The sequence below is a fragment of the Mytilus californianus genome, unplaced genomic scaffold (genome assembly GCF_021869535.1).
Source record: "Mytilus californianus isolate M0D057914Y unplaced genomic scaffold, xbMytCali1.0.p SCAF_6, whole genome shotgun sequence".
Taxonomy (NCBI): domain Eukaryota; kingdom Metazoa; phylum Mollusca; class Bivalvia; order Mytilida; family Mytilidae; genus Mytilus; species Mytilus californianus.
In genome coordinates, this window is record NW_026262712.1 from 24046874 (window position 1) to 24074595 (window position 27722).

At 32.0% G+C, this 27722-nt stretch overlaps 1 protein-coding gene across 2 annotated transcripts in view; it reads right to left on the reverse strand.

Annotated features, from left to right (window-relative positions):
• Positions 1-618: 618 nt before the first annotated feature.
• The window catches only part of LOC127706088 (oxysterol-binding protein-related protein 11-like), a 33358-nt gene continuing 6254 nt past the window's right edge, over positions 619-27722 (reverse strand). For both annotated transcript variants that reach the window (XM_052210542.1, XM_052210543.1), the window contains exons 7-22: positions 25003-25130; positions 23414-23528; positions 19640-19681; positions 19339-19419; positions 18577-18644; positions 17022-17140; positions 15944-16077; positions 15002-15087; positions 14186-14267; positions 13561-13753; positions 11311-11421; positions 10620-10780; positions 8165-8284; positions 7386-7547; positions 4616-4681; positions 619-1652 (exon numbers count right to left, since the gene is read on the reverse strand). In XM_052210542.1, coding sequence (XP_052066502.1) covers positions 1578-1652; positions 4616-4681; positions 7386-7547; positions 8165-8284; positions 10620-10780; positions 11311-11421; positions 13561-13753; positions 14186-14267; positions 15002-15087; positions 15944-16077; positions 17022-17140; positions 18577-18644; positions 19339-19419; positions 19640-19681; positions 23414-23528; positions 25003-25130 — 1743 coding nt within the window. In that variant the 3' untranslated portion in view covers positions 619-1577. The remainder of the gene's footprint in view (positions 1653-4615; positions 4682-7385; positions 7548-8164; positions 8285-10619; positions 10781-11310; positions 11422-13560; positions 13754-14185; positions 14268-15001; positions 15088-15943; positions 16078-17021; positions 17141-18576; positions 18645-19338; positions 19420-19639; positions 19682-23413; positions 23529-25002; positions 25131-27722) is intronic.

Here is a 27722-nt window from a genome sequence, read left to right on the forward strand (position 1 = left end):
AAAATTAGAAAGATCATGTCATAGGGAACATGTGTACTAAGTTTCAAGTTGATTGGACTTCAACTTCATCAAAAACTACCTTGACCAAAAACTTTAACCTGAAGTGGGAGACTGTGGGACAGATGGACAAACAGACGAGCGAACAAAAAAAAAACATTATGCTCCTAAGTGGGGCATTAAAATGTGCGGTTGAAAAGAGCTACAAATATCAGCCTTCAAGCTAGCTTAAATTGTGTGTCCTAACAGTTTGAAAAATTAAAAATTCAATAAATATAAGATTTTTTGTCTTTTTCCTTTTTAGCCATGGCGTTGTCAGTTTATTTTCGATCTATGAGTTTGACTGTCTCTCTGGTATTTTTAGCCTCTCTTTTAAAAGTATACTTCATGTTTGGAGCAAATTATACTAGGTATTTAAGAAACTAGAGGTGCAGGTAAGCACTAGTACAAAAAATACACATCATAGATCATATAAATATATAGATATATAGGTTTTTGCCCATAAATCTTTAGTAGTCTTCATAAAAAACAATATCTCGATAAGTCTTTTTTTTTTTACTTACACACATTAAAGACACTGTCAACTGACCTTTAATGACATTACAAAGAATGAACACAATATAGTTTTAAAAACAAATTTATTGCATAAACACATTTGATATTTCCTTATTTCTTCATTACATATCAGTTTACTTACAAAAATACTTACATTTTTTCAAGATCAGTACACTTGTTATCATATTTCAATAATTGTACTGAATTCTTCAGGAGTTCTTAAGGGCATACATAACACTTAAGGGAGTTAACTTATAACTTACAATACCAAATGGTTTGTGCTTAGAACTCTCATGCAAATATAAACATGGTTATGCATTTAAGGTATGCAATTAAGTAGAGTCCACTGTATCTATGCAAAACAGTTTAGACTATTTATAGTTATAAAGCCAATGCCCACTGAAGTTGTGTCAATAAGCCTTAAGCAATGAATCATAAAATTACAGAGATATTGGGGTATCAGTGAACAGATTAAAACATTTTTATAATGTGATCAAATATACTATCGTATATAAATTGTAATCAGATCTAAATTCGATTTTTTAATTGTCAATGATTTTGAGATAATATAAGTATACTTTGAAGCAGATAGACAGGAATTGAAAATTAGTTTAATTTAATATAAAGAAAACAGAAGGTAATAAAAATATATTGCATTCAATTCTTAAAACCCTCCCATGAACAGCAATTTTTATTGAAATATTAATAACCATGTGAAACCCTGACTTTTGATTTCTGGTTTTACGGAATTACATATAATTGAATACAAAAAAAAGAGTCTTACAAGTATGCCTCCATACTCCCCCCTAAAAATGTACTTATATAAGACTTACAGTTACATGCCCTTCAATTGTCTTTCAACAAAAAGAAAAATAATGTAAACTTATCTTAATCTTGTAAAAATTCAAATAATGCTTGTTCTTAAACAATAATCAATAAAAATTAATACAGACATAGCACATTTTTATAATATCACAGTCTTTATGATAAATGTTTAAGTCATTTGTGATCACTACTTCTGAGCGCTAGAGGCTTCCTCTATAATCTCCTTTCTGTAAAATGTTATTGTATGTCCAACCATCACCATCTTTCTTGAAATACTGCAAAAGAAAATTACAAATTAACTGTTAGAAACTCAGGTCTATATAAGCTAATGAGTTTAATTGTACTCTGCAGATCTAACGATGAGGTAAACAAAATAAAATAAACTTAAATACTCATGACGAAGTCTCTTTCAATCATCCAATACAAAAGTTTGCAGAGTCTGTGATTTGCCAGGGGATTTATCATTATGATAAAGAAAATAACATGATATGCAAGGGTGTTTACTATAGAGGTTTAATGATTGATAAATAGCTGTTTAATGTCCAGTGGCAAGTAAATTGCATATTTAGGACAAGGACATGTCATTGTAATATGTATATGAATTCTGCTTTGTACTAGACTGATAATCTGAGCTGGATTTAGAACAAGCTACTTCAAAGGGAACAGTCCAGAAGAGGATTTGTTTTCCTATCCAGGACACATGGTTCCTACTTCAGGTCAAAGTGTCTGCAAAATTCAGTTAATTTGAAATTTTCAAGTTAGCTTGGCACAATATGTTTACGTCGAAAACGCAAGTCTGGCATACAAAATTTCAATCCTGTTATCTATGGAAGTTTATTTGCAGGTTGTTTGTAAGCAATCTGATTAAAATACAGATCAGTGTCTGCGCTTACAAGATCTATCACAAGTAGTTCCTATCAAACTGACTTAAGTTAAACAGAAAACCTAACATCGAAAAATTGCTAATTAATTCAAAGTCATTGAACTATGACCTAGAGGGCAGGGCTTCAATTAGTCATTTAACTGATATTAACTGATAATAATGCAACTTTATAGAAAATATCATTGATCTATTTCAAGTAGTTCCTATTAAACCAACTTCAGCAGAAAACTTAACATTGAAAGTTGATTATTAATTGAAAGTTGCTGGACCATGAACTAGGGGACAGGGACTGAAATAGTTGTTAAACTGATATTTATTGATAGTAATGCAACTTTATAGAAAACATCTCAGGCCTCTACAATAACTTTTTTTTTCAACTTGTCCAATAGGACAAGTACATACCAAAACTTACTTGTCCGAATGGAATTGTAACTTGTCCAAAAAAAAACCTTTATATTAACCTTTTTTGCATTTTAGGTTGATTCAATGAACAAAATGAATTAAAACATTAGAGCAGAATTTGATTTATATCTCTTGATATCATTTTCAAAAATATGAGTCGAGAACAACTGAATCTAGTCATGTCAGGTCACAGGACTTAGGTTCTAGTTTTCATCAATGCCAAAGTCTCATCAGACTCTGCACATCAAGCACAGTCTGGTAGGTCTGTCAGTCTACACTCATTTGGTTTGTATCCTGGTCTTTTATGTTGATAAAATATTGATTATTATGATTAATGCCCTACTACAATCAGCTTTGTATTTAATATCTTAAAATGTTAATTCAAACACAATCAAATATTGTTTGTCTAAATATGATCAAATATGATTTTCTGAATTCTATGGTCAATAATTTCTTCATTTCTATTTTTAAAATAGTTTTGTTAAATAAAATTTATCAGACATTTATTATAAAGCAACAGAATAGCGTAAGGAAACCAGGTACTGGTTTGTCTTGGTCCCGAAATGTCTCCAACAGTGCCGGACTGTCTATTAAACATGGAGCAGATTGGTTTCCCTGCCGGTGCTGAACTGTCTTGTTATCTAACAAACAAAGCCATTGCTGATTCCGATTGGTAAGACTGGTTTTCGAGAATAGTATGCCTTTTATCTGTTATAAAGTATCTGACAAAGAACCAGTTTTAAATTATCGATCACAAGTACACATGTCAAATTAATATTTGTTTTTATCTTCTTTTCTTGTTTTTTTGTTTATTTCTTTGATCATTAAAGTTGGAATGAACTTATTTTCTACAGAATGATTTTACTTGTCCTGTCGGACAAGCTTGATATGGCTTTTACTTGTCCAACTTTTTTTCCTCTGATACCGGACAATCGGACAAGCGTTATTGTTGAGCCCTGCATCTTTTATCTATCACAAGTAGTTCCTGTGAAACTAGATTCAGCAGAAAACTAAATATTGTTGATACCAGCGATGACAACAACAACGCCATGTTCACAGGAAAAGCAACACCTATGTCTCTACTTCCACAACTTACCTTGCAGGTGTGACAAAAAACTGTTCCACAGAATTGCAACCATTTCAACAAGAGTGCACACGCTGAAATGTCTCGCCTTCTTTACTAATCATTGATATTAAGTTGATAGTCCTAAATATAAAGCTTTATTACAACTGTCACATAAACTTAACATTAACCAAGTAAACTAAACACTGACCAATGAACCATGAAAATGAGGTCAAGGTCAGATGAACCATGCTAGGCAGGCATGTACAGCTAACAATTCTTCCATATATACAACAAATATAGTAGACCTATTGCATACAGTATAAGAAAAACAGACCAAAACACAAAAACTTAACTATAACCACTGAACCATGAAAATGAGGTCAAGGTCAGATGACACCTGCCAGTTGGACATGTACACCTTACACTCCTTCCGTACACCGAATATACTAGACCTATTGCTTATAGTATCTGAGATATGGACTTGACCACCAAAACTTAACCTTGTTCACTGATCCATGAAATGAGGTCGAAGTCAAGTGAAAACTATCTGACGGGCATGAGGACCTTGCAAGGTACGCACATACCAAATATAGTTATCCTATTACTTATAATAAGAGAGAATTTAACATTACAAAAAATCTTAACTTTTTTTTCAATAGTCACTGAACCATGAAAATGAGGTAAAGGACATTGGACATGTGACTGACGGAAACTTCGTAACATGAGGCATCCATATACAAAGTATGAAGCATCCAGACCTTCCATCTTCTAAAATATAAAGCTTTTAAGAAGTTAGCTAACGCCGCCGCCGCCGCCAGATCACTATCCCTATGTCGAGCTTTCTGCGACAAGTCGCAGGTTCGACAAAAACTACAACTTATGCTTACCTTAGTAGGATACTGAGTATTTGTTTCTTTTCTGTGTCGTTCTCCTTCCCTCTGTCTTTCTTCCAACTAAAGAATAAAAAAAACATGAATAATCAAATTGATAGGTCATGTAAATGAGGATAAAAAGTAAAAAATAAGAAAACGTAAATTGAAGTTCACACATCAATAAAAGATTTAATTCAATTTTGCAAAACTTAAAAATCATTTTAATCAAGTATATACATATATATATATATATAGGTACATGGTTTTGAGACAACAAAACTGTATTTGAATAAATTGAGAGGTGAGTTAATATGTAAACCAGTGTTCCAGCTAGGATTTGAAAATAGAGGGGCGCGTTTTTAAAAAAGGGCGCTTTAGCGCGTTCTCACTGAAAAAATCAAATACTTAATATTACCACATAATGACATATTTTTAGCAAGCATGTAGCTAAGTTAAATACTCTATACTATTACATACACTGAAAATTGTGTAGGTTTGGTTGTGAATTTAAATAAGAGTGCCAATGAGACAATTGTCTTTATTTCGATCTTGAGAAATAGATTAATTCAACAAATAAGTTTGTTAATTCAACTTTGAAAGTTTATTATCAATTCAACAAGCATCTCCGTATATTTCATGTTGAGCGTATCTATTAATATCAATAAGTTTGTCAAAACGGATTTCAATAAGAAAATTGATACAAAAATCAGACTTTCGACAGCTCCGTAATCGGCACAATTATAAAATAATTCCACTTTGAAAGTTTATTATCAATTCAACAAGCATCTCCGTATATTTCATGTTGAGCGTATCTAATAATATCAATATTAAAGTTAGTCAAAACGGATTTCAATTTAAGAAAAATGATATAAAAATCGGACTTTCGACTTTCGAGTGCTCCGTAATCCGGAATTTACAATAGAAGAACAATTGCGATATCTGATAGAAACCTTTCTTCTTCTCGATTTTTCATAAAAGTAAAGAATTAAATTATTTTTTTACCTTTGATGGTCATTATTCTTGAAAAAAGATGTAATAGACTGGCAAGTCTTTGATATTTTCTTCTTGTCATTTTCGAGTTGGTCAATTTTTCTTTTTCGTCGGCATTTTGCGTGTTGACGATTTACAATATACTATTGGAATGATTCTTTTTTAATGAACGTTATTTTATAAATAACAAATACAATAGAAATGAACATTGTTGACATTTATTTTATAAATTCTATATTGCATCGTCAGGTGTTAAAAAATCAATTCATTTAACTTGGATGTTTGGTGCTTCAGGGCAAAGGGATTAGACAGGGTCGTAAATTTCACCTGATTAAGTAATTGACTCTAATCAAATAGGTGATTATATACAGGTAACAAGTGTCAACAATTTTAATCTGTTGTCTTAATGAAGTGTGTGTATGAAGAACTCAACAAAATGGCGACGATATGAGGAAAATAGATCGTTTTTTAAACTTTTTTCAAAAGGGCACAGAGGGGCGCAGGGGTGCTTAAAAAAGGCAGAGGGGCGCAAAATTTCTGGGGCGGGGCACATTGCCCCTCCATTTTATGCTAGCTGGAACACTGTAAACGAGAGAGCTGTTCTTGTTTCTTTATACCCATTACATTGGCTAATCAGTCCTTCAGCTATTTAAAGATGGATTTTATAAATGATTTAACGAAGATGTGGTCAGAGAGCCAATAACAATAAATAATCAAAAGACTTTAATTCGTCACCAATAGACAGGTATCTATCCATATGTTTCAATTGACATGCCACATTCTTGTTATCAATGTGCGGACATCTTATACGTTCAGGTATTTCACATGGCATCTTTTAATTTGGTAACATTATATACAAAACGCAAAAATGTCATAATTTACCTCAAAAGCTAACCAAACCTTTGAACAGACTCATTCACAAGGAATATAGTTAAGATACTGTTGTCAAGTAATTAAAGATGGCATTATTAGAATTAGTATTGATTCACTCATAGGGACTTTGCATTGGAAATACATTTATTCTGAAACCAGTTGTTGGCATGATACAGGTAATGTTGTTCTAGTATAATTTATGATGGCATGATACGAAACTACTGACAGAAGAGATTGTGGTTGATTTTCATATGATCGAGCTGGCATGTCAGGAACTGCCAGGGTTGGCAAAGTATTGCCCAGGCAGGAAAGCCTGGGTTTTCTAGGGATGGCCAATACTCCCAGAAATGGGTAATACTTAGCGATATGATTTTTTAAGCTGGTAACTGCTAGTAGTCCATTGTTAATTTATGTTGATCATTGTAATTTTGCTTATCTTTAGTTACCTATTCTAACATAAAGATTGGACTCTCTCCCAAACTGAGTTTTAGTGATCATACTGCTGTGTGTATGTTTATTCCTAATTGGGTAGAGGTAAAAGGAGAGGCTTGAGATTTCACAAAACATCTATAACCCTGCCACAATTTTGCTCCTGTCCCAAGTCAGGAATCTCTAGCTTATGTTAGTCTTATGCGTTTTTTTCAAATTTTAATTCATTTGTATGTTAAGATGTTTAGTGTGGCGTCAATTTCACTCTACTAGTATACATTATTGTTTCAGTGCCGGCTGAAGCCTGCCTCCAGGTCCTGGATTTTCCCGCTGCATTGAAGACCCATTTGTGGCCTTGTGCTGTTTTCTGCTCTTTGGTTGAGAGTTGTCTCTTTGACACATTCCCGGTTTCCATTCTCTATTCTGTCAAACTTAATAACAGACTTGTTTGTGGAATGTGTGCTACAACATATTATAGAAACAAAATACTCACTAATCTCTTGTGTTCTGTAGCTGTATTTACATCATGGGATCTCAAAGCATTCGTCACATGTTGCCACAGACGACGTGATTCAAAATCACCCTGCTTATCAATCGGTCTTACTTTCTTTTTACATGTTTCTAATGAAGTTACATCAATTGTTTTACTTCTCCCCTACAACAGTCAATAGAAATCAGTTCCTTGTTTTTACAAAATTGTTTTAATTATTAATACCTGTAAAACAATTTGAAAGTGTTCCACCTGCTATTTCTGCTGTCAACATAAAAGTGCAATGTTGAATGTCAAAAAAATAAGTTCATTTATCACGAAAAAAAAAAAGAAGAAAAATCTTGTTCTGAATATTGTCTTTTTATCATGAATTAAGCTTTTGTCTAAGTTTTGTAAAATTCATTGAGTTTTTGACAAATTATTGATCTCTGAGAAAAATGTAACCACAAAATTAACCTAAATGTTGCTGACAATGATGATGGTGGAAGGAAGGATCACTATTTCATGCTCCGGCAACTTTCATCAAAGACATGATAATTAAACACCAATTGTTTCCTTGTCAACTCAATCAATCAAGCAATCAGACATGTGACAAGGAACATTTGCTACAATTTTTATGATATAAAAATAAATTATTGTAAAAAATTATTGTATCATTTTGTTTGACTGCACTTATATTGGGTAAGTAGCATGCTCGTAGAAAGAATAAAAACAAAAGTTCATTTAAAAAAAAATTTCTATCATGTGATCAATGAAAACTACCTCATTGTCTTGCAACTTACGTCTGAGTAAGAAAATTCTATAACATTATTCCATTCTCCCTGAACCTTACAGAAAACATTCCCTGTTGAATTGTTCTTCACTTCTGCACTGACACGGTGAAGTTTTCCACCATAAAATGGCTACAAATATAAACAACACAATACATGAAAACATGCTGATTCTTTAGCTACCTTTAAAATGTTTAAAATAATTATATATTTATATGATATTAACTAGTTCTTCAGATTTTCTATAAGTGTATAGAACTTGTGACAGATTCAAAAGTTTAGACATTAGAAATTATTAAGAAACGAAGGTTACAATTCCCTCAGACCCTTGATATTGATGGATTTGACTATTCTTGTGAGTTCCTTATCTGTCTCAAGCTCTTTACTTATACAAGTAGTTATACATCCCTGGTTTTCAAATTTTGGGGTTTGAGCGTTCAGGATACAGTTAAATCCAGAAAAGCACTTTGAACACCCATATATTTATTCACAACTTGTGTAAGCTCAGCTTGACATATGACGAAGACACTTGTCTATAGTTGAAGACATCATATGACCATAGTGCCTGATTTATCATATTATTGAGTGCTGTCTTTTTGCAATTTACTCTTTAACTCTGTTTATAATATTATACCAAATATTTCCCATACTTTTCTTTGCAAATTTTGAGGAATATCAAAGAACACTACAAGATTCCCTTGCTCTTAACCTCTCAATATCATCTTACACTCACAAGCTTGTGCAATATTATATACTGCTTGAAACCATATTCCTCAATATAAGTGCAATAACCCTATACTATATTATAAAGAATTATTGCACAAACATTGCAGAATATTGTACCTGAAAAAAAATCCAATGCTTGAAAGGCTCATGCAATATAATATTCTGACTTTACTACATGTATATATATAATTAGATGCCTTATTTTCAGGTAAACTGTAAATTCAGAAACTATTGTTAGGTTTTTATCAATGCCAATAAGGCGATTTGTTCAGTATCACAAAAATTAGAACTCAGAATGATATGCAGATCGCAATAATCAATCTAGCACTTTTGTCAATTTAAAAAAAAATTGCAATAATAAATACAGGCAATAATTTCTGAATTTACAGTATAAGAAATGAAACAACAAAAATACCGAACTCCAAGGAAAATTCAAAAACGGAAAGTCCCTTAATAATCGGCAAAATCAAATTAATCATAAATATTAGTTTACTTTACGTGTTTTTACGTAAAACGACTTCCATTCATAAATATTTGTAGTTGTGTTTTGCAAAGTTAACACGTCATCATGTTCATTGGTCGTATTAAAATAGATTTTTATTATTGAGAAAATTCTATATTTAATTTGGCAATTAATCAGGAAAGCCATGCGTAAAAACATTTCATATTTCAATCTTTTCCGTTAATTTTAACCCTGAAACACTGAAAAAAGTATTAAAGAAGACTATTTATCTATTCGATGATAATCTATGCAATTATGCGATCTGATAAGGCAAATACAGGTGAAAGATAGACTTGAGTCAATCAATAATTGCGTAATTTGGTGTAATATTGTTTTTCTTCTCAGCAGCAATCTTTCACTTTACAAAAGTTATCAACACTTCATAATTAAAGGTGAAAATAAACATGCTGCAGGATTATCTTTAATGGCACTGCGTGCCAATGTAAGAGCTGCGGTGACAAAAAAAAATTTGGAAGGCGCTTCGGTCCCGTCATATCAGCCTGGGTAGAACACTGCAGTCCTAAGACAGTCGGGGGCTTTACTTAAACAAGTAATTTTTTTAGTTACTTATACAGATAATTTTTGTTTTTAAAATTTCTCAATAGAGTTATTTTACATGGACTAAATGTAGTTTTCCTGAATTTTTACATCATTTTATATCATAAAATGAAGAATTTATTAGATTTGAGAGGAGTATAGAGATAAAGGGTTACTTTAAAAATAATGACAAACATATCACTTGAATAAGTTATTTTATACATCTTTGAAAGAATTAGTAATAACACTTATTTAAGGAACATATGTAATTGATTTGGGTTACAAATTATAAATAACTTCAGTCAAGTCTTAATTAATTCACAAGTTTCTATCTATTTATATCTGTTTACCTTCAAGATTTTTGAGGAAAATGATATTTTAATAGTCCCAAGAGTCCAATCCTTGACCCAGAAGCGTGGATATGAAATATAAGTGCGTCAGAAAGGCAATTAGTGTTTCAGAAGGATTAGATTTTATATTTCATTGGGAAAAAAACCAGATGACTTTGAAAATTTGTTAAAGCTCATAAAATCTGTATAATTAGACGCTTATAAAAATAATATTTAGAAAAGATACTTATATAAGTAATATTTAAAATAGCCTCATTTTCAACATTACTTGTATAAGTAATTTTAAAAGTTACTTGTTTAAGTAATGCCTCTGACTGTAAGAGGCTCACCCCTCATACTTCAAAGTAAATACCTTTGTATGGAATGTAACTGTAGATGATAAATTTGTCTTTTGGCAGGTCATATTGATTTTATCTCCCATCTCAGCCCATGGAACTGTTAATATTGATCTAGCATAGGCACTTGGCATAGAAAACACATACTCTTCATCCAGAGCAAGGAGTTTTAACTTTACTGAAATAACAAGAATCACGACTTTTTAACATTCTGAACACATTAGCCGTTAGACTGTCTAGTAAGGCTGATCATAGTATAGTCAGAATTTAAAAAATGAAAGCAACACTTGATAAATTTCTTCCATTTGAAGCACTTTTCTGGATTTATCAAAAATGTTCAAAGCCAAATATTTGAAAGCCAAGGATGTATAAGAACCGAAACAGTTCAAAAGCTGTATGAGCAAAAGAGACCTAATAATAATAGCCACCTTAGTTTCTTTATATTTTCTAAATTTATTATTTAAATGACCATTCATGAAGGTTTTTTTGGCTTATCTAACAACAACTAACATTAAGAAAAGAAAATAAAACATCATGTGATAGTCTTGTTTGAGTGGGAATGAGTCAGAAAACTATGTGTGCTGATTGATTAAAATTCAATATGCTGCAGCTGAAAAATTCTGATCTCTCTGCAGTTATTAGACAATCCTTGGGTTCAAATAGAAATTTTTGCAAAATAAATTTCCATTTATTCAAAATCTAACATACCTTTTCCAATTAAGTTGACTCCAATAGACATTCCATAAAATTTTGACTTGGTATATATGGAAGCATCCATACACATTTGTTTTCCAGGACATTCAAAATAAAATGCTGACACTGAAAATAAACAACTTATCATTATCAAAATAAACTCATGGAAGATCAAGAAATATAATTTATACTAATGTAAGAAACTAAACCGTTAATTCAAAGAAAGAAAATTCCAACTTTAGAACAACTTTTTATTGCTGTTCTGTATCTTGTTAGTTGATAGCAAGTCTTCACACTGGTCATACATGTTTACATTCTAAAGACATGACGTTAAGCTGAACTGTAAGCAAAACTTATACAGAAGAAGATATGGTGAGTCCACTCTTTTGTTTTCAATGAATTTGAAAATCTGAGATGATATCAGTGTATTCATATTTATGACAATTAATTAAAAGTTTTTTTTATTGAAATTTCATTTGCATCCAAAATTACCACAATAGTCCATGAACAATATGAAAATAAGGAGATGTGGTATGATTGACAACAAGTTCCTTTTAATCAGCTTTAGTATAAAAAGTTTTATTGAAACCATTCCTTGTTTTAGGTTGAATTGATATACCAATAATGACAGAAGCATGCTTTTGATTGCAACTCATTATTCTAGGCAGCTGATTGATAAACATACCACCATAGTAAGAAGTTGTTCTCAACTTTGATAGATTTAAAATGCAATAAAATGCTCCGCTGGGGCGCAGCTTGATACCACTGCAGAGGTTGAACCCTGAACAGTTGGGGTAAGTATGGATACAACATTCAAGCTTGTTACAGCACTGAATTTGGATTGTAATTAAATATTTGACACAGCATAGGTTTCTGACACAGAATGAATGTGGTCTAAGAACTTAAAAAATTTTAATTTACCTATTCAAACCATATCATTATTATTTGCTTTTATATTTAAATCAGAAATAACCAATTTAAAATGGAAAATTTTAAAGAAAAAAAAGGAAAAAAAAATCCCCCCCCCCCCCAAATTTTTTGAACCCCCTTATGATTCATCAACCCCAAAATCAATCCCAGCCTTCCCTTTGTGGTATGGTACCTTGCAGTACAATTTCAGAGAGATCCATACACTTGAACACAAGTTATTGTCTGGAAACTAGAAAGTTGCTTGTTTTTTGGCCCCTTTTTGGCCCCAAATTCCTAAACGTTTAGGGCAATTACCCCCCAAACTCAAACCCAGCTTTCCCTTTGTGATATGGAACCTTGTAGTACAATTTCATAAAGATCAATACACTTACACACAAGTTATTGTCCTGAAACTAGAAAAATGCTTGTTTTTTTGCCCCTTTACGGCCCCTAATTCCTAAAATTTTGAGGCAATTACCCCCAAAATCAATCCCAGCCTTTTCTTAATGGTATGATACCTTGCAGTACAATTTCAGGGAGATTCATACACTTGAACACAAGTTATTGTCTGGAAACTAGAAAAATGCTTATTTTTGGCCCCTTTTTGGCCCCTTATTCCCAAACGTTTTCGGCAATTACCCCAAAACTCAATTCCAGCTTTCCCTTTGTGATATTGAACCTTGTAGTACAATTTCATAAAGATCCATACACTTACATACAAGTTATTGTCATGAAACTAGAAAATGCTTGTTTTTTGCCCCTTTTTTGCCCCCAATTCCTAAAATTTCGAGGCAATTACCCCCAAAATCAATCCCAGTATTCCCTTTGTGATATGGAACCTTGTGGTACAATGTCAGAGAGATCCATACACTAACACACAAGTTATGTCTGGAAGTTACAAAAATGCTTATTTTTGGCCCCTAATTCCTTAACTGTTGGTACCATAACCCCCAAAATCAATCCCCACCTTCCTTTTGTGGTATTGAACCTTATGGTAAAATTTCATAGAGATCCGTTCACTTTAACTAAAGTTAGAGTGCGAAAACCAATGTGTCTTCGGACGACGACAACGTCGACGACGCCAACGTCGACGACGCCAACATCATACCAATATACGACCGCAAAATTTTTTTGCGGTCGTATAAAAAGAACTCCAAGAAGCCTGAATTGCTTATTTGGAAAACATATGCCATATTGATATTTGTTTGTCAAGAAAACAAATTGCATTTACCCACTGCTCCCCAATCTGAGCAGTGCTTCCAAATATATGATTCAATATATTATGTCTGTTTAGCTCATTTTGTCTCCACAACCACATTCCAAGCCTACCCTGTCTACACTAAAATTGGTACTTACCTGGAGGGTGATGAGAGACTTGCTCAGCACAATAGATTAGTTGTACTTTTTCTTCGCCTATGCTGACAGATGATTGATTGGTATCAACAGATGATCCTTCATCGTCAGATATCTTTGATTTCTTCGGTAACTTCCAGGAACAATGGAATGTCTCTCCTATAATTGGATTGTATGGCTTTTTGGCAACAGATCCCTGAAAATGAATATTTAAATTTTTCAAATACTTCAAAAAATTCAAGAACTTACTTTACTACAGTATAAATATATGGAAATGTGGTATGATTTCTAATGAGGCAACTATCCACCAGAGACAAAAGGACGAACCATAGGTCATCATACTGTTTTCAACAATGAACAAACCTCCATAATGTATAGTAAGCTATAAAAGGTCCCAGCATGACAAAATATGAAACAGTTCAAACAAACCCTTCCCCCCCCCCCCCAAAAAAGCAAAAAAAACATAACAATGGCTTAGTTCATGCTAAAACAAAAAAAGAAAAACAAATATGGCAGAAAAGACAGACAGCCTCCCGACTATGGACAGCAGATAAAGAATTTCGTGGGGTTAATAATTGTTTAGATAAATAACTGCCTGATTGCAAAGAATAGAGTAAACATAACAAACCTGTCTGCCAGCATGGAATGAGGTAAGATACCACTCTAAAACAGCCATCATTCGAGACTCTGGGTCAGGTAAATCTGGTATTCTGAAATAACACACATATATATATGTATGAAACAAAATTAAACATTCAGCTTTAAATACGACAACCAAAACCTGAAATGTGGTTATAGTTGTCTCATTAGCAATCATACCACATCTCCTTATTTTTATACTATAGATGAATTTCTACTCAAGATGTGCTTCAGAAATTATTTTTGTCTAATTTGCTTGCCATTGCTCTGTTTGTGCTAGATTTTCTTGTACATGTGCTCCAATAAGAAAATGAGAAAATTTCTTAATTAGATGTTCTGTAACAAGTCGTGTTTGAAATGATAAATCTGGTTTGAAAAAAAATGGCATCTTCTTCCTTGTTGCAAAAGCTGGAATTTCTCATAATAATGTGAGGTTTTAGATTAGCCTAGAACCTGGAATTTCTCATGATTATGTGAGGTTTTAGATTAGCCTAAAACCTGGAATTTCTTATGACAATGTGAGGTTTTAGATTAGCCTTAAACCTGGAATTTCTCATGATAATGTGAGGTTTTAGATTAGCCTTAAACCTGGAATTTCTCATGATAATGTGAGGTTTTTAATTAGATTAGCCTAAATCCTAGAATTTCTCATGATAATGCAAGGTTTTAGATTAGTCTTAAACCTGGAATTTCTCATGATAATGTGAGGTTTTAGATTAGTCTTAAACCTGGAATTTCTCATGATAATGTGAGGTTTTAGATTAGCCTAAAACATGAGAATCTTCTATCATTACGCGAGACTTACTTGAGGAACACATCAGGATGTGCCATACAGTCGGCAAACATTTCTAACAACGATCTTCTCTCCAAAATAAATGTGGGAAGAACGACCTGTAAAAGATTTTGAATACTTTAGGTGAAAAAACGCATATAGTTGAATGTTTTAAAATTGTTGATATGCACAAAAAAATGGTGATGTAATTGTTTTTGAATTAATTACTTTTTATTGCTTTAACCAACAAGACAGTATTCAACAATATGAAAATGATGAAATTTAAAATCTTTTTTTGGAAATTGTTCTCAATAAATGGAACCAACCAATTACAAAATTTGTTCTGATTGTACTCAAAATCGTCTTTCCTTAATCATTATTTATATTACTGAGTTCAACATGATTGTAAACTCGTGTGCGTGTGAGTAAGAATGGGTGTGTGATTGGATGGGTATGAAGTCAAGTTACATCCGTATGTCTTGTCCTGTACATATTGTCTTGTCCTGTGTTAAACATGTTTGTTAACTTTGTTAATTGTTAATTGTGAATCTGTATATATCTATGTTGACGAGACCTACACGTAGCCTCTGGCTGTTGGCAATCCTCTTTAAATAAATAAAGAATTAAATTAAATGACAAAATGGTGGTCTGATAGTTTTTGAATGAGCCATTTTATAACCAATCAACAAACCTGTAGTCAAATAAATATAGTCCCTCTCCAAAAATAACTGGTCCATCAACTCATTGGTCCATATTTTTCATATAACTTAAAATTGACAATCTTAATCAATATGATTGGAGTAGAAAGCACCTGTCATGTGCCAGGTTCGAACTCATAACTTTGATGTTGACAGGCAAGTGATACAGTAGTTAAACTACTTAGACCACATGGCCACAGATGCCTCTTTAAAGTAAAGAATCATATGTAAATACTGTATTGATGTTCAATATCCATTTTTTTTTAAATATACAAACCTTAGTTAGATCCATGCCTAGTTTGAGTTGAGATAGGAGATGTAAAATGATACTTTTGTGTTCCTCGACTCCTTCCAAATCTGTATCATGGTAACTGTCATCATCTTCTACTTCTTCTTCATGATTAATTGGGCCTAAAAATTACAAAGTAAATGGTTGAATTATTATATATGTAAATAAAATACAAATTAAAATAAATACAGATAAAGCACTACTACACATATACTGTAGAAACATTAATTTTCGTGGGGTTAAAATTTCGTGGTTTTGTCTCTATATAAAATTTCATGGGGATTTAATTTCGTGGTTTCCATTAAATGGAAGTGATATTATATGTAGGTTAAATTTTCGTGGGGGTTTTTATTTCGTGGATATATTCTTTCCACGAAATAAACGAAATTAAATCCTCCACGAAAATTTCTGCTTTTACAGTAGATAAAAAGTTTAGTCATTTTTGTTGAGAAGTTAAAAACAGGTATGCTGAATAAAAAATAAAACAACTAATAAGCTGATGATGTTGCTACAAGGACAATGACACATACAACATCTACAAATGTGTCAGTAAACTATCTGTCATCACATAAGATGACACATATAAGTGTACCAGTAGACAAGATGTCATGACACCAGATGACACATGCAAATGTACCAGTAAAATATAGCTATGTGTCATGACACCAGATGACACATGCAAATGTACCAGTACAATATAGCTATGTGTCATGACACCAGATGACACATGCAAATGTACCAGTAAAATATAGCTATGTGTCATGACACCAGATGACACATACAAGTATACCAGTAAAATATAGCTATGTGTCATGACACCAGATGACACATACAAGTATACCAGTAAAATATAGCTATGTGTCATGACACCAGATGACACATACAAGTATACCAGTAAACTGTGTGTTATGACAGAATAATGGACAGACACAGACCAGAAAACATAATACCTCTATTGGCGGAGCATAAAAAAGATAAATAATTCAAAATAAAAAGTGAAATTGCATAAAAAACCTACAAATGTAAACAAAATGTTACTTAAACTGAAGTTTGCAAAACCACTTACCCTCGGGATGATCATCAGGAAGAGGGAATTTCACATTTGCCGAAGAGAAACTACCAGCTCGGGATAATTCATGTGTACTATTCTCTGAGACATTTGACAGGAAAGAATGGCTACGTTCCCTGTATGACAAAAATAGCAATTGGCATTTGCAGAACTTTATAAATTCTTATTAAAAGAAACTAAAGGTCTTTAATCTTGGGTAACCAATAAAAAGCTCAATTCTGTAAATTTTGAAAAAATAAAATATTTTCCCCATTTAATGATAAAAATAAACTGTTATCACAGAGATATGTCTCGCCTTTTTGTAATTTTGATAATGCAAATGTTGAAATTAAAATAGCAATACTTTAACATGTAAGTTATGCAAATATTTAAAGTCGATGAACCATGACTGAAGGTACATGGCTAAACAAACTCCATGGAATGAGATGTGCCAGTGCTAATACAACTGCATACCAAATACCACTGACTTATTATAAGTTGTTCCCTTTAAACAAACATAAACACAAACATTAACTTGTAAACTATGTAAAAGTTTCAAAGTCAATGAATCATGATCAGGGGTGGGCTATATAATCTCCATGGAAATGATATTTGCAAATGCCAATACATTTGCATACCAAATATCATTGACTTAACATTAGCAGTTTATCTTAAACTGATCTAATCACAAACTAATACATGTAAACTAAGCAAAAGTTTCAAAGTCAATAGACCATGACTGAGGGGGCGGGGCCAAATATTCTCCATGGAAATGAGATGTGCTAATGCTTATACAACTGAACACAAATTAACATTGGCCTACCACTAATGGTTCCCCTTGAACTGACCTAATCACAAACTAATACATGTTAACTTAGCAAAATTTTCAAAGTCTATAGACCATGACTAAGGGGGCGGAGCCAAATAATCTCCATGGAAATGAGATATGCCAATGCTTATACAACTGCATACAAAATATCATTGACCTACCACTAGTGGTTCCCCATAAATTGACCTATCACAAACTAATACATGTTAACTATGAAAAGTTTCAAAGTCAATAGACCTTGACTGAGGGGGCAAGGCCAAATAATCTCCATGGTAATGAGATGTGCCAATGCTAATACAACTGCATACGAAATATCATTGACCTACCACTAGTGGTTCCCCATAAATTGACCTAATCACAAACTAATACATGTAAACTATGAAAAGTTTCAAAGTCAATAGACCTTGACTGAGGGGGCGGGGCCAAATAATCTCCATAGTAATGAGATGTGCTAATGCTAATACAACTGCATACCAAATATCATTGACCTACCACTAGTGGATCACCATGAACTAGACCTAATCACAAACTAATACATTGTTGACGCCGTCGCTGACGCCGGAAACAGCATACCTATGTCTCGCTTCTTGACTCTGTCAAGGCGAGACAAAAACTATTTGGTAAATAAAGTCATAATGAATATCAAATGTTGCATTTCTGTCAATTCTATGAAAGATATTTTCCTGAAAATTACTCCCTTATTTATTGAAAATACCTCCCTTACAAGCATTTCCTTCAACTTACTTTTGAATTTCTCTTTCTAATGCTGGTTCTATTCCTAACTGTAAACTGTGTGTATGAGAACCAACCCCCTAATAAAGAGAAAATAAAAATTACAAAAATAAACATGCAAAACTAAATACACTTAGGACAACAAAATATATTTGGAAAAACAGACTGTCTAGGCTAAATTTCATAGAAGTGGATACACTTTATTTGCAATCTGTTCTATAAATTTCAAGGGGTTCAGTAGCTTATATGTTAGTGCAGTACTGATTTACAATAATATGACGAAAAGTCTTAACATATCTTGACTGATTATTAGTCAAATATATTAAATACCACTGAATTGACCATAAGGAAAAAGTCTAATAACAAGTTGAAAATCTCAACAAGAATAATTTTTTTTAAAAGCAGATATTTGAGATTGTTGTTATATTAAAATGGCAGTTTCAAACAATAACTCATTTCCTAGTAGTAAGACTGACACATTCTTTGAACTTTCAGACTTGAATGAGGCATGTACACCCTTTTTCCCAAAACTGTCTGGATACTGACACAAATTTAAATTAAACTATTAAGAGGTTTTTTTCTAAAGAATATTAAAGCAAGGTATGTAATTGCTGAAATGCAAAAATATGTAAAGCACAATACAGTGTAAAGTATACTTTTGTTCAATTCATAAATTTTTTTATGAATGTAACCTGCATAAACCAAACACCTCTGTCATTGACAATATCTTCCGTCTACAGTTCAGTTTACACAGGTTTCACTGTATTTACTTACCTGTTTATGCTCCAACATTTTCAAACATTGACTGAGACAACTTAGGGTGGCACTTGATGTGGCTTTCAGTAACAGTAAATCCTGAAAAAAAACCAATTAACTGATTTATAGAATAGGTCTTTTGTATGAAGTCAAAAAATGCTGAAATAAAAAATTGCAATGAAAGTTGTGGAGTCCTCTATTTTTGAAAAATTAATTCAAATTTATTTGTTTCTTTATCAGATTTCATCTTTTCACTAATATAAGATAATCGCCTTACTATTTGTACATACTATAATGCAAAGAAAATGTAAGTCCATACCTTATCCAAACCACCAATTGGTTCTTCTGATACTGGAAGCGACTGAAAATAAATGATTTTGTATTTGTATAGTAAAATTGCAGATTGCAGGATTAAATTAAAATATTCTTGTTAATTTCTAACAAATATTTATAAAAAAATACAGTAGTAAGAAAACAAATCTGAGCATTTGACCAAATATATGTAGATTCTACCAAAATATTCAGTGGGTTAGGGATCATAGATTTATTCTTATGAGGAAGCTCCGAGCATGCTCGGAGGATGCTCAGAGCTTTTTCAGTAGGCTCTTCTCTGCAGTTTATGTGAAAATAATTATCAAAATTACTTATACAAGTTATATTGAAAACAAGGTTGTTTCAAATATTACTTATATATCATGAATAAGTAACTTCTGTTAATATTATTTCTATAGGTGTCCATTCATACAGGTTTTACAAGCTTTAACAAATTTTCACATCTGGTTATTTTCCCCATGCAGTATAAAACTATTTAAATCCTCCTGAAACACTAATTGCCTTTCTGATGCCACACTTCTTGGTCATAGATTGGTCTCTTGGGGCTATTAAAATAACATTTTCCTTTAAAATCTTATAGTTGAACAAATATAAATGGATGGAACTTTGTGATTTAAGGTAGCACTACAGTCTAACAATGATTTTTTGAAGATATTTTTTTTATCACATAATTTTGAAGTAAGTATTATTCTGCACAGTTTGTAAAAATCCCAAAGTCATTATCATATCACAACAGGGAGTAAATTGATAATGAACGTATGTAAATAAAAGCACATGTAATTAATCTAAATATATAGGCATTTGGGAGGGGCTAATATGTCAATCATCTGTTGATACCAGTGTCCAGCTGTTAATCCCTGACCACAAGATAAATATCTCATTGCATTGCAACAAAACTAATTTATTAAACATGAAAGTTTAGAACAGAGAAAAAGAAAAAGATAGGAATAGGAAAAAATTTAAAGGGAAAAAATCTACCAAAATGAAAAAAAAAACTATGGAAAAGAGTGTGAATGTATCTTTGAAAGCCTCTGACTGCCTGTATAAATTTCTCGACTTTGGTCTTCTACATTTAAAAATAATTTTAGGCATTTTAACTAATTTTAAGTTTATTTGAAATTTTTTTAAGTCCATGAAACTCATAAATCATGTTGGACAGTCTATTTTCAAGAAGGGGATGGTCTTGATCTTTTTATGGACATGTATTTTAATTTTAATATTTTAGCTAATTTCAGTCATCATGGTCATATTATATTTCTTTTTAAAATTCAAATGAAAATTATTCTTTATAGTGAGAATAATGATGTTAAATATTAATTATGATGCAGCTAGCCAATCCTGTTATTCTCTTATCTTAGACTGTCTGGACAGAGGCGGAGCTTTGTCTTTATTTAATTACTACATCACAGATGTTGGTCAAATCTGTGACGTCAAACTCCCGCCAAATGCCAAGTTAGTGTTATACAGTGCACACAAAATGCAAATTTTACAGCATTAGAGCATCAAAGACACAATGTGTGTGGTTCTATTGATAAAGTAATGGTGTCAGAACACTCCTGGGGTGTTCCCAGTGGAATTTTTGTATTTATGTGGCATTTATAGGGGTTCTTAAGAGGAAATTCAGTTTTAAGGTCATTTCTCAGAACAATTTTTCATGAGAATTGTAAGGAAAAAATGAAAATAGAAACTTTATGGGTACCCCCTTTGGCTTGACTTTGATATATGTGATTGAAGGGAGTATTTTCTACAATACCGTGTCCCAGTTTTTGGATAATTTGTTTCTAAATGAATTTATAGGTCTCCAAAGATGAAAGGTGAAATGAGGTTTGGCATCCAGCAGTAAAAATAATATATCTTCTTACTGGAGGCATATATCAAAAATCTGAGACAAGGTTTTGTAGATTGTGAATGGTTGATTAAAGAGATGAAAACAAATTTTTACTACCATTTGACCTGAATGTGCCATTTTCATCCAAGTTAGAAGACCACTTTTTTGGCAATTAATGAGCTATATTTTGAGATTAATCATACCAAAAATAAATTTATCTATAGATTAAGAAAGAGTTATGTTTCAGCTTTAAAATGAGTTAAAGATTTTAAAAATCCATTGAGTAGTTTTGGAGAAATTAATCTTTAAAGACTGTTGGTTGGAGTCAGAAAATTCTGACTGTAGTGCTACCTTAATTAAGACTTGAAGTTATTTATAATTTGAAATCTTTATCAAAAACAATTACATATGTTCCTTAAATACATGTAATTGTAAGTATGCTTAGTTTTTCGAAGATGTATAAAATAATTTATAAAAGTAATATTTTTGTCATTATTTTTAAAGTAATCTCTCTATACTCATCTCAAGTTGGATAAATACTTAATTTTACTTAATGAAATGATGAAAAAATTCTTAAAAACTACATTTAGTCCACTTTTGACATTTAAAATAACTATTGAGTTTATATCAAATAATTTAAAAAAACAAAAAATACCTATTAATATATATTAAGTAACTAAAAAAAATAAGTTGTTTAGTATCGCCCCCTGACTGTTGTTTGTGTCTTGATAACTTTTATGTAGCATATTATATAATATAAACTATATTTAAATCATATCATCTAATTATAAGATTTGAGAATTTTTTTTATTATAAAAAAAGAAATGATTAATAAATATAATAATTGTATATTTTTTGTTAAATGACTTTCACTTTTTTGTGGAGACTTGAGATTTCTTTCCAAGCATTACACAGTACTGTTGAAGAATTTCTTATCTTTTCTATAATTTGTAAAATGTCATGCAAAATGTATTTGAATAGATCAGTTGTTTACACAGGTGTTAATTGAGCTTCCTCTATAATGCTCAACTTTCCTTATTATAGAAGTGGTGTAGATTTGATTGACACCTTAATGGATCATGATAATTATTTTCACATAAACTGCAGAGAAGAGCCTACTGAAAAAGCTCCGAGCATCCTCCGAGCATGCTCGGAGCTTCCTCGTAAGAATAAATCTATGATCCCTTATGATAATCCTCGATTCAAAATAAATAAAATTTAAGTTTATAAAATGTCAGTGAGAAAACACTACATTTCCCTTTTCAATAGAAAAGATGCACAACAGATGGAAATTATACAAAGATGTGATTGAGCCGGTCTCTTTATTTTTGAGAAAAAACATTTAAAAAGTTAGTATTTATACTGGGAAAAAGAGGCCTCTTGTTTTTGTAGTATGATATAAATGCAAATAATTTAATTTTGGATGTAACACGTCTTCTGATAAGCTGAAAGTGTTTTGTCTATCAGCTCATAGACACAATTTTGTCATGTGACCGCGACGTCATCAACGTTTTTATCATTATTTACTCCTTTTTAGAATTATAAGGAATGACCTTAATATTTTTTCTGTCTATTCGAAATAACATAAAAAATGTGAAGCACACTTTTAAATAACCTGCTATGCCGATTATTCAGTGTGCACCACATTTTTGATGTTATTTCTTCATAGACAGAAAAAATATTACAGTCATTCCTTAAATAAATGAATATTATACTGTATGGAAAGTGTAGTAGTAATAAAGAGATTGAAAATATTTTGTCAGAGGTGTGTTCATTCTGTGTGACAACATCAATCATTTTCATCTTACAGCAATTATATTTTACATGATCATCATGATTTAATTTAAAACAGTTGGTAAAAAGAAAACCACAAGTATAACACCCCTGAGATAAAAGAAAAAAATCTTGGCAATATAAAAGAAATTTTCTTACTGAACATTTTTCCTGAAGATGGTGTGAATAATCCTCAGCTTCTATTAAGTATTCCTTGACTTCCTTGAAAGGATCCAGTGTGTGAGGTCTTGAGGCTGGCGCTCTGTGTTGAGATCTGAAAAAGTGTACAACAGTTTTTCTGTCAGTTTTATTTTTCTTTCTCCCTGCCTCAGAGGTCTTATGGTAGCTTGAAGTAATAGTAAAGTTCAATTTTTTTAACTTCATCACAAACTTGTACTATTTGTATGAATGCAGACAATACAAAACATGTTTAACCCTGCCGCATTTTTGCGCCTGTCCCAAGTCAGGAGCCTCTGGCCTTTGTTAGTCTTGTATGATTTTTAATTTTAGTTCATTTATATGTTTTGGAGTTTAGTGACGTCCATTTTCACTGAACTAGCAAACAAATTTATTTAGGGGCCAGCTGAGGACCACCTCCGGGTGCGGGATGTTATCGCTGCATTGAAGACCCATTGGTGGCCTTAGGCTGTTGTCTGCTCTTTGGTCGGGTTGTTGTCTCTTTGAAATATTCCCCATTTCCATTCTAAATTTTAATTTGGAGGCTATATTAAATTGCCCCAATATAAATAAGAAGATGTGGTATGAGTGCCAATGAGACAACTCTCCATCCAAGTCACAAGGTATAAAAAGTTAACAATTATAGGTCAAAGTATGGCCTGAGATGATTATTTATATATCTACTCTTTCATATATGTTGTAATTCTTCTTGGAATCACTCTTCTTATGTATACTACTTTGGGCTTTGTCAAGTGTGTGTAAGTTGTGTGTCATGAATTAAAATAAGATACAGCTTCTTTTCTAATAATTGTTTTATTGATGTTTACTGGTTTTTACATATTTTATAGTTGTTTAAGAAGTCTTCAGAAAAACCTTCATTTGATGTTTTACTGAACTTGTGATTTTTTATTTTGCACTTGGTATATCTTTTCTCTGATCTCTTTTAATGATCTTAAAGGAAGTTTTAATGTTAACAAAAAGAAGTTTTCTAATCAGTGTATTGACTAAGTGGTCTTGTGGTATAATGTTGGCCTCAAATGTAAGAAGTCATGGGTTGGATCCCTGACTGGGTCAGATACAGATCTTAATAATAAGTATTTGTTGATTCTGCACAAAGAATGCAGCATTTAGTTAAAACTAAGATTTGTTGGCCTGGAGTCAGAAAAATGTGTTTGAACAGGGTGATACCTTTTCTTGACTTGTGAGCACAGACACATTAAAAGATAAGTCAGTGTAGTTGTCTGTACAAAGAAGGGTATATTTATATCCCATTAATATGTCATCCTGAATATGCATGTAATATTTGTAACTGGACTGGAGTAGCCATAAACCTGAAAATGCATGTAATATTTGAAGCTTGCCTTAAGTAGCCATAAACCTGAAAATGCGTGTAATATTTGCAGCTGGACTTAGTAGCCATAAACCTGAATATGCATGTGATATTTGCAGCTGGACATAAGTAGACATTAACCTGAATTTGCATGTTATATTTGCAGCTGGACTTAAGTAGACATCAAGCAATCAATCTAATTGTACTGTACACTATTTGAATGAGAACAGTTAAAAAATACCTTGGAACAACTGCATGAGGATGGTTATGTATCTGTTCATTTGAATCTGATCTTTTCTTGTTGAACAATTCATTGACTGAAATACCCGACGAGGATCTGTCTTTATTGAAGGAAGTCAAAGAAGCACTCTGTAAAAAAAAAGAACATTGAGGATAAAAATGAATTGTTAACACAGAAATATGTCTCCCCTATGCAACCTAATCACTTACATTAACAATAACGCCAATGCTGAAAACAACATGCCTAAAATGTTTGAGTCAAATCTCAGATGGGACAATCACAAACCATAAGTCGAAGAAAAAACAGACAAAATCCATGCATCAACTCAAAATCCTGACAGTATATTACAGAACATTAGCATGCGTATCAACATCTTGAGAAAAAAAAATGGTCTAACTTGAAAACGGTAAGAAATGAGCAGACAAACAGTGCACCATAATGCAAATCAACAAATTCATACTTACCAAAAAATTTTTAGTAATTAAATAAAAGAGGAATATGCTTCCAAAGAAAAACCTGCCTCTCTCACACTATCTTATTTTCATGTTCAGTTAATCTTGAGTGAAAAGCCTAATTTTGCATATTTTAAACAGTTCACTTCATTAGGCACATGTGTACACAGTTTCAAGTTGATATGATCATAAACTTCCCTGAACAAAAACTTTATTCTACCTTAAAACCAAAACTTTACAAAAAATAACAGACATACAGACCAGAAAACATAATGCTCTTAATCATAGGTGCGGCATAAATACTTGACAGAGAAAGTACACCTTATGTATACATGTGTACAAATAGTCTACAAAATAAAAAAAAAATCAAACTTGAAAGATGTGGGAGAAGTCAAGAAGGCATCAAATATGCAAAGAGATTTTGAGTGGACAAACCATGCATCCCTTAAGTAGATGGACTGACACACAAATAGACAGTGGTAAAACAACTTGCTTTCCTTTTTTATTCTTTGCAGAGTGTTGGTAAGTGATCAGAAATTTGAAGACCAATAACCCTTATTGGCAAATAGCATTTAAATATATATAATAAACAGCTGCGCCATGAGCGCATGATACGCCCGTCGTCTTGTGTGTGAACTTTTATGCAATAAGCATAAATAGTTTCTGACATACGGCGTGACATGCGAAGACCCCCTTTTTTTTTAACAAAAAACTCAATATCTCTAAAATAAAATTTTGAATCAAAACCAAAAAGTATACAGATCTTTAGATTAATATAACTAAGAAGTGTGTAAAATTTTAAGCAATAATCATAAATTTGTATTTGAGATACGGCGCAACATGTGAAAACCCTCCCTTAAAAAAAAAAAAAAAAATCAATATATCAAAAATAAAATTTTAAATCAAAACCAAAAAGTATAAGGATCTTTAGATTAATATAACTAAGAAGTGTGTAAAATTTTAAGCAATAATCATAAATCGTTTTTGAGATACGGCGCGACATGTGAAAATCCCCTCTCCCTTTTTTTACAAAATACTCCATAACTCAAAAATAAAATTTTGAATCATCACCAAAAAGTATACAGATCTTAAGGTTAATATAACTAAGAAGTGTGTAAAGTTTTAAGCAATAATCATAGACTGTTTTTGAGATACGGCGCGACATGTGAAAAACCCCTCCCCCTTTTTTAACAAAATACTCAATATCTCTAAAATAAAATTTTGAATCATCACCAAAAAGTATACAGATCTTAAGATTAATATAACTAAGAAGTGTGTAAAGTTTTAAGCAATAATCATAAATTGTTTTTGAGATACAGCGCGACATGTGAAAAAAAACACACACCTGTTTTAGTTACTAAGTCCCGTAACTCAAAAAGTTTTAATCTTATTTTCACCAAAAAGTATACAGAATGTTTGACCATCCTAAGAAACAACTATGTTAAGTTTCATGAAATTTGGATAAGTCATTCTCAAGTTACGGTGCGACATGTTTACGCCGGACAGACAGACGGACGCCAGACATTTGTATACCATAAAACGTCCCGTCAAAAATTTGACGGGCGTATAAAAATAAAAGAACAGAGTTCCAATGTCCCCCGCGTTGCACATATTTTATATTTCCAAGGGGCATAACTCTTTTAAAAAAAGTCGATCGTCCACCATTATAAAACTTGTCCAAGATATTGCTGATATTAACCTATTGTATAAGTTTTATAAAAATCTGGCAAAAATTGTACCCTTGAGAGCGCTAACAATACCATTTTCCATAAATTTAATATTACCAAGGGGCATAACTCTTTTTATGTAAAAAAGTTGATCTGCAACCAGTATAGAACTTGTCCGAGATATTGTTGATATTAACCTATAGTATAAGTTTTATAAAAATCTGGCAATAATTGTACCAGTGAGAGCACTTAAGAGGCGATTTTCCATAAATTTAATATTTCCAAGGGGCATAACTCTTTTCAAAGAAGTTGATCGGCCACCATCATAGAACTTGTCCGAGATATTGCTGATATTAACCTATAGTATAAGTTTTATATAAATCTGGCAAGAATTGTGCCTGTGAGAGCGCTAACAAGACCAGACAGACAGACGCCCAGTATTTCCATGTCCCGCAATGCTTTAAGCGGGGGACAATAACCTTAAATTTGGATTAAAAATTAATATTCATGATCTTTCTTCTTCTTATCTTTGTTTTGCACTCCCAGCTATGGGACACCAAGAAGTCAGTAATCTTAACTTCCCATTAAAAACATTAGAGTT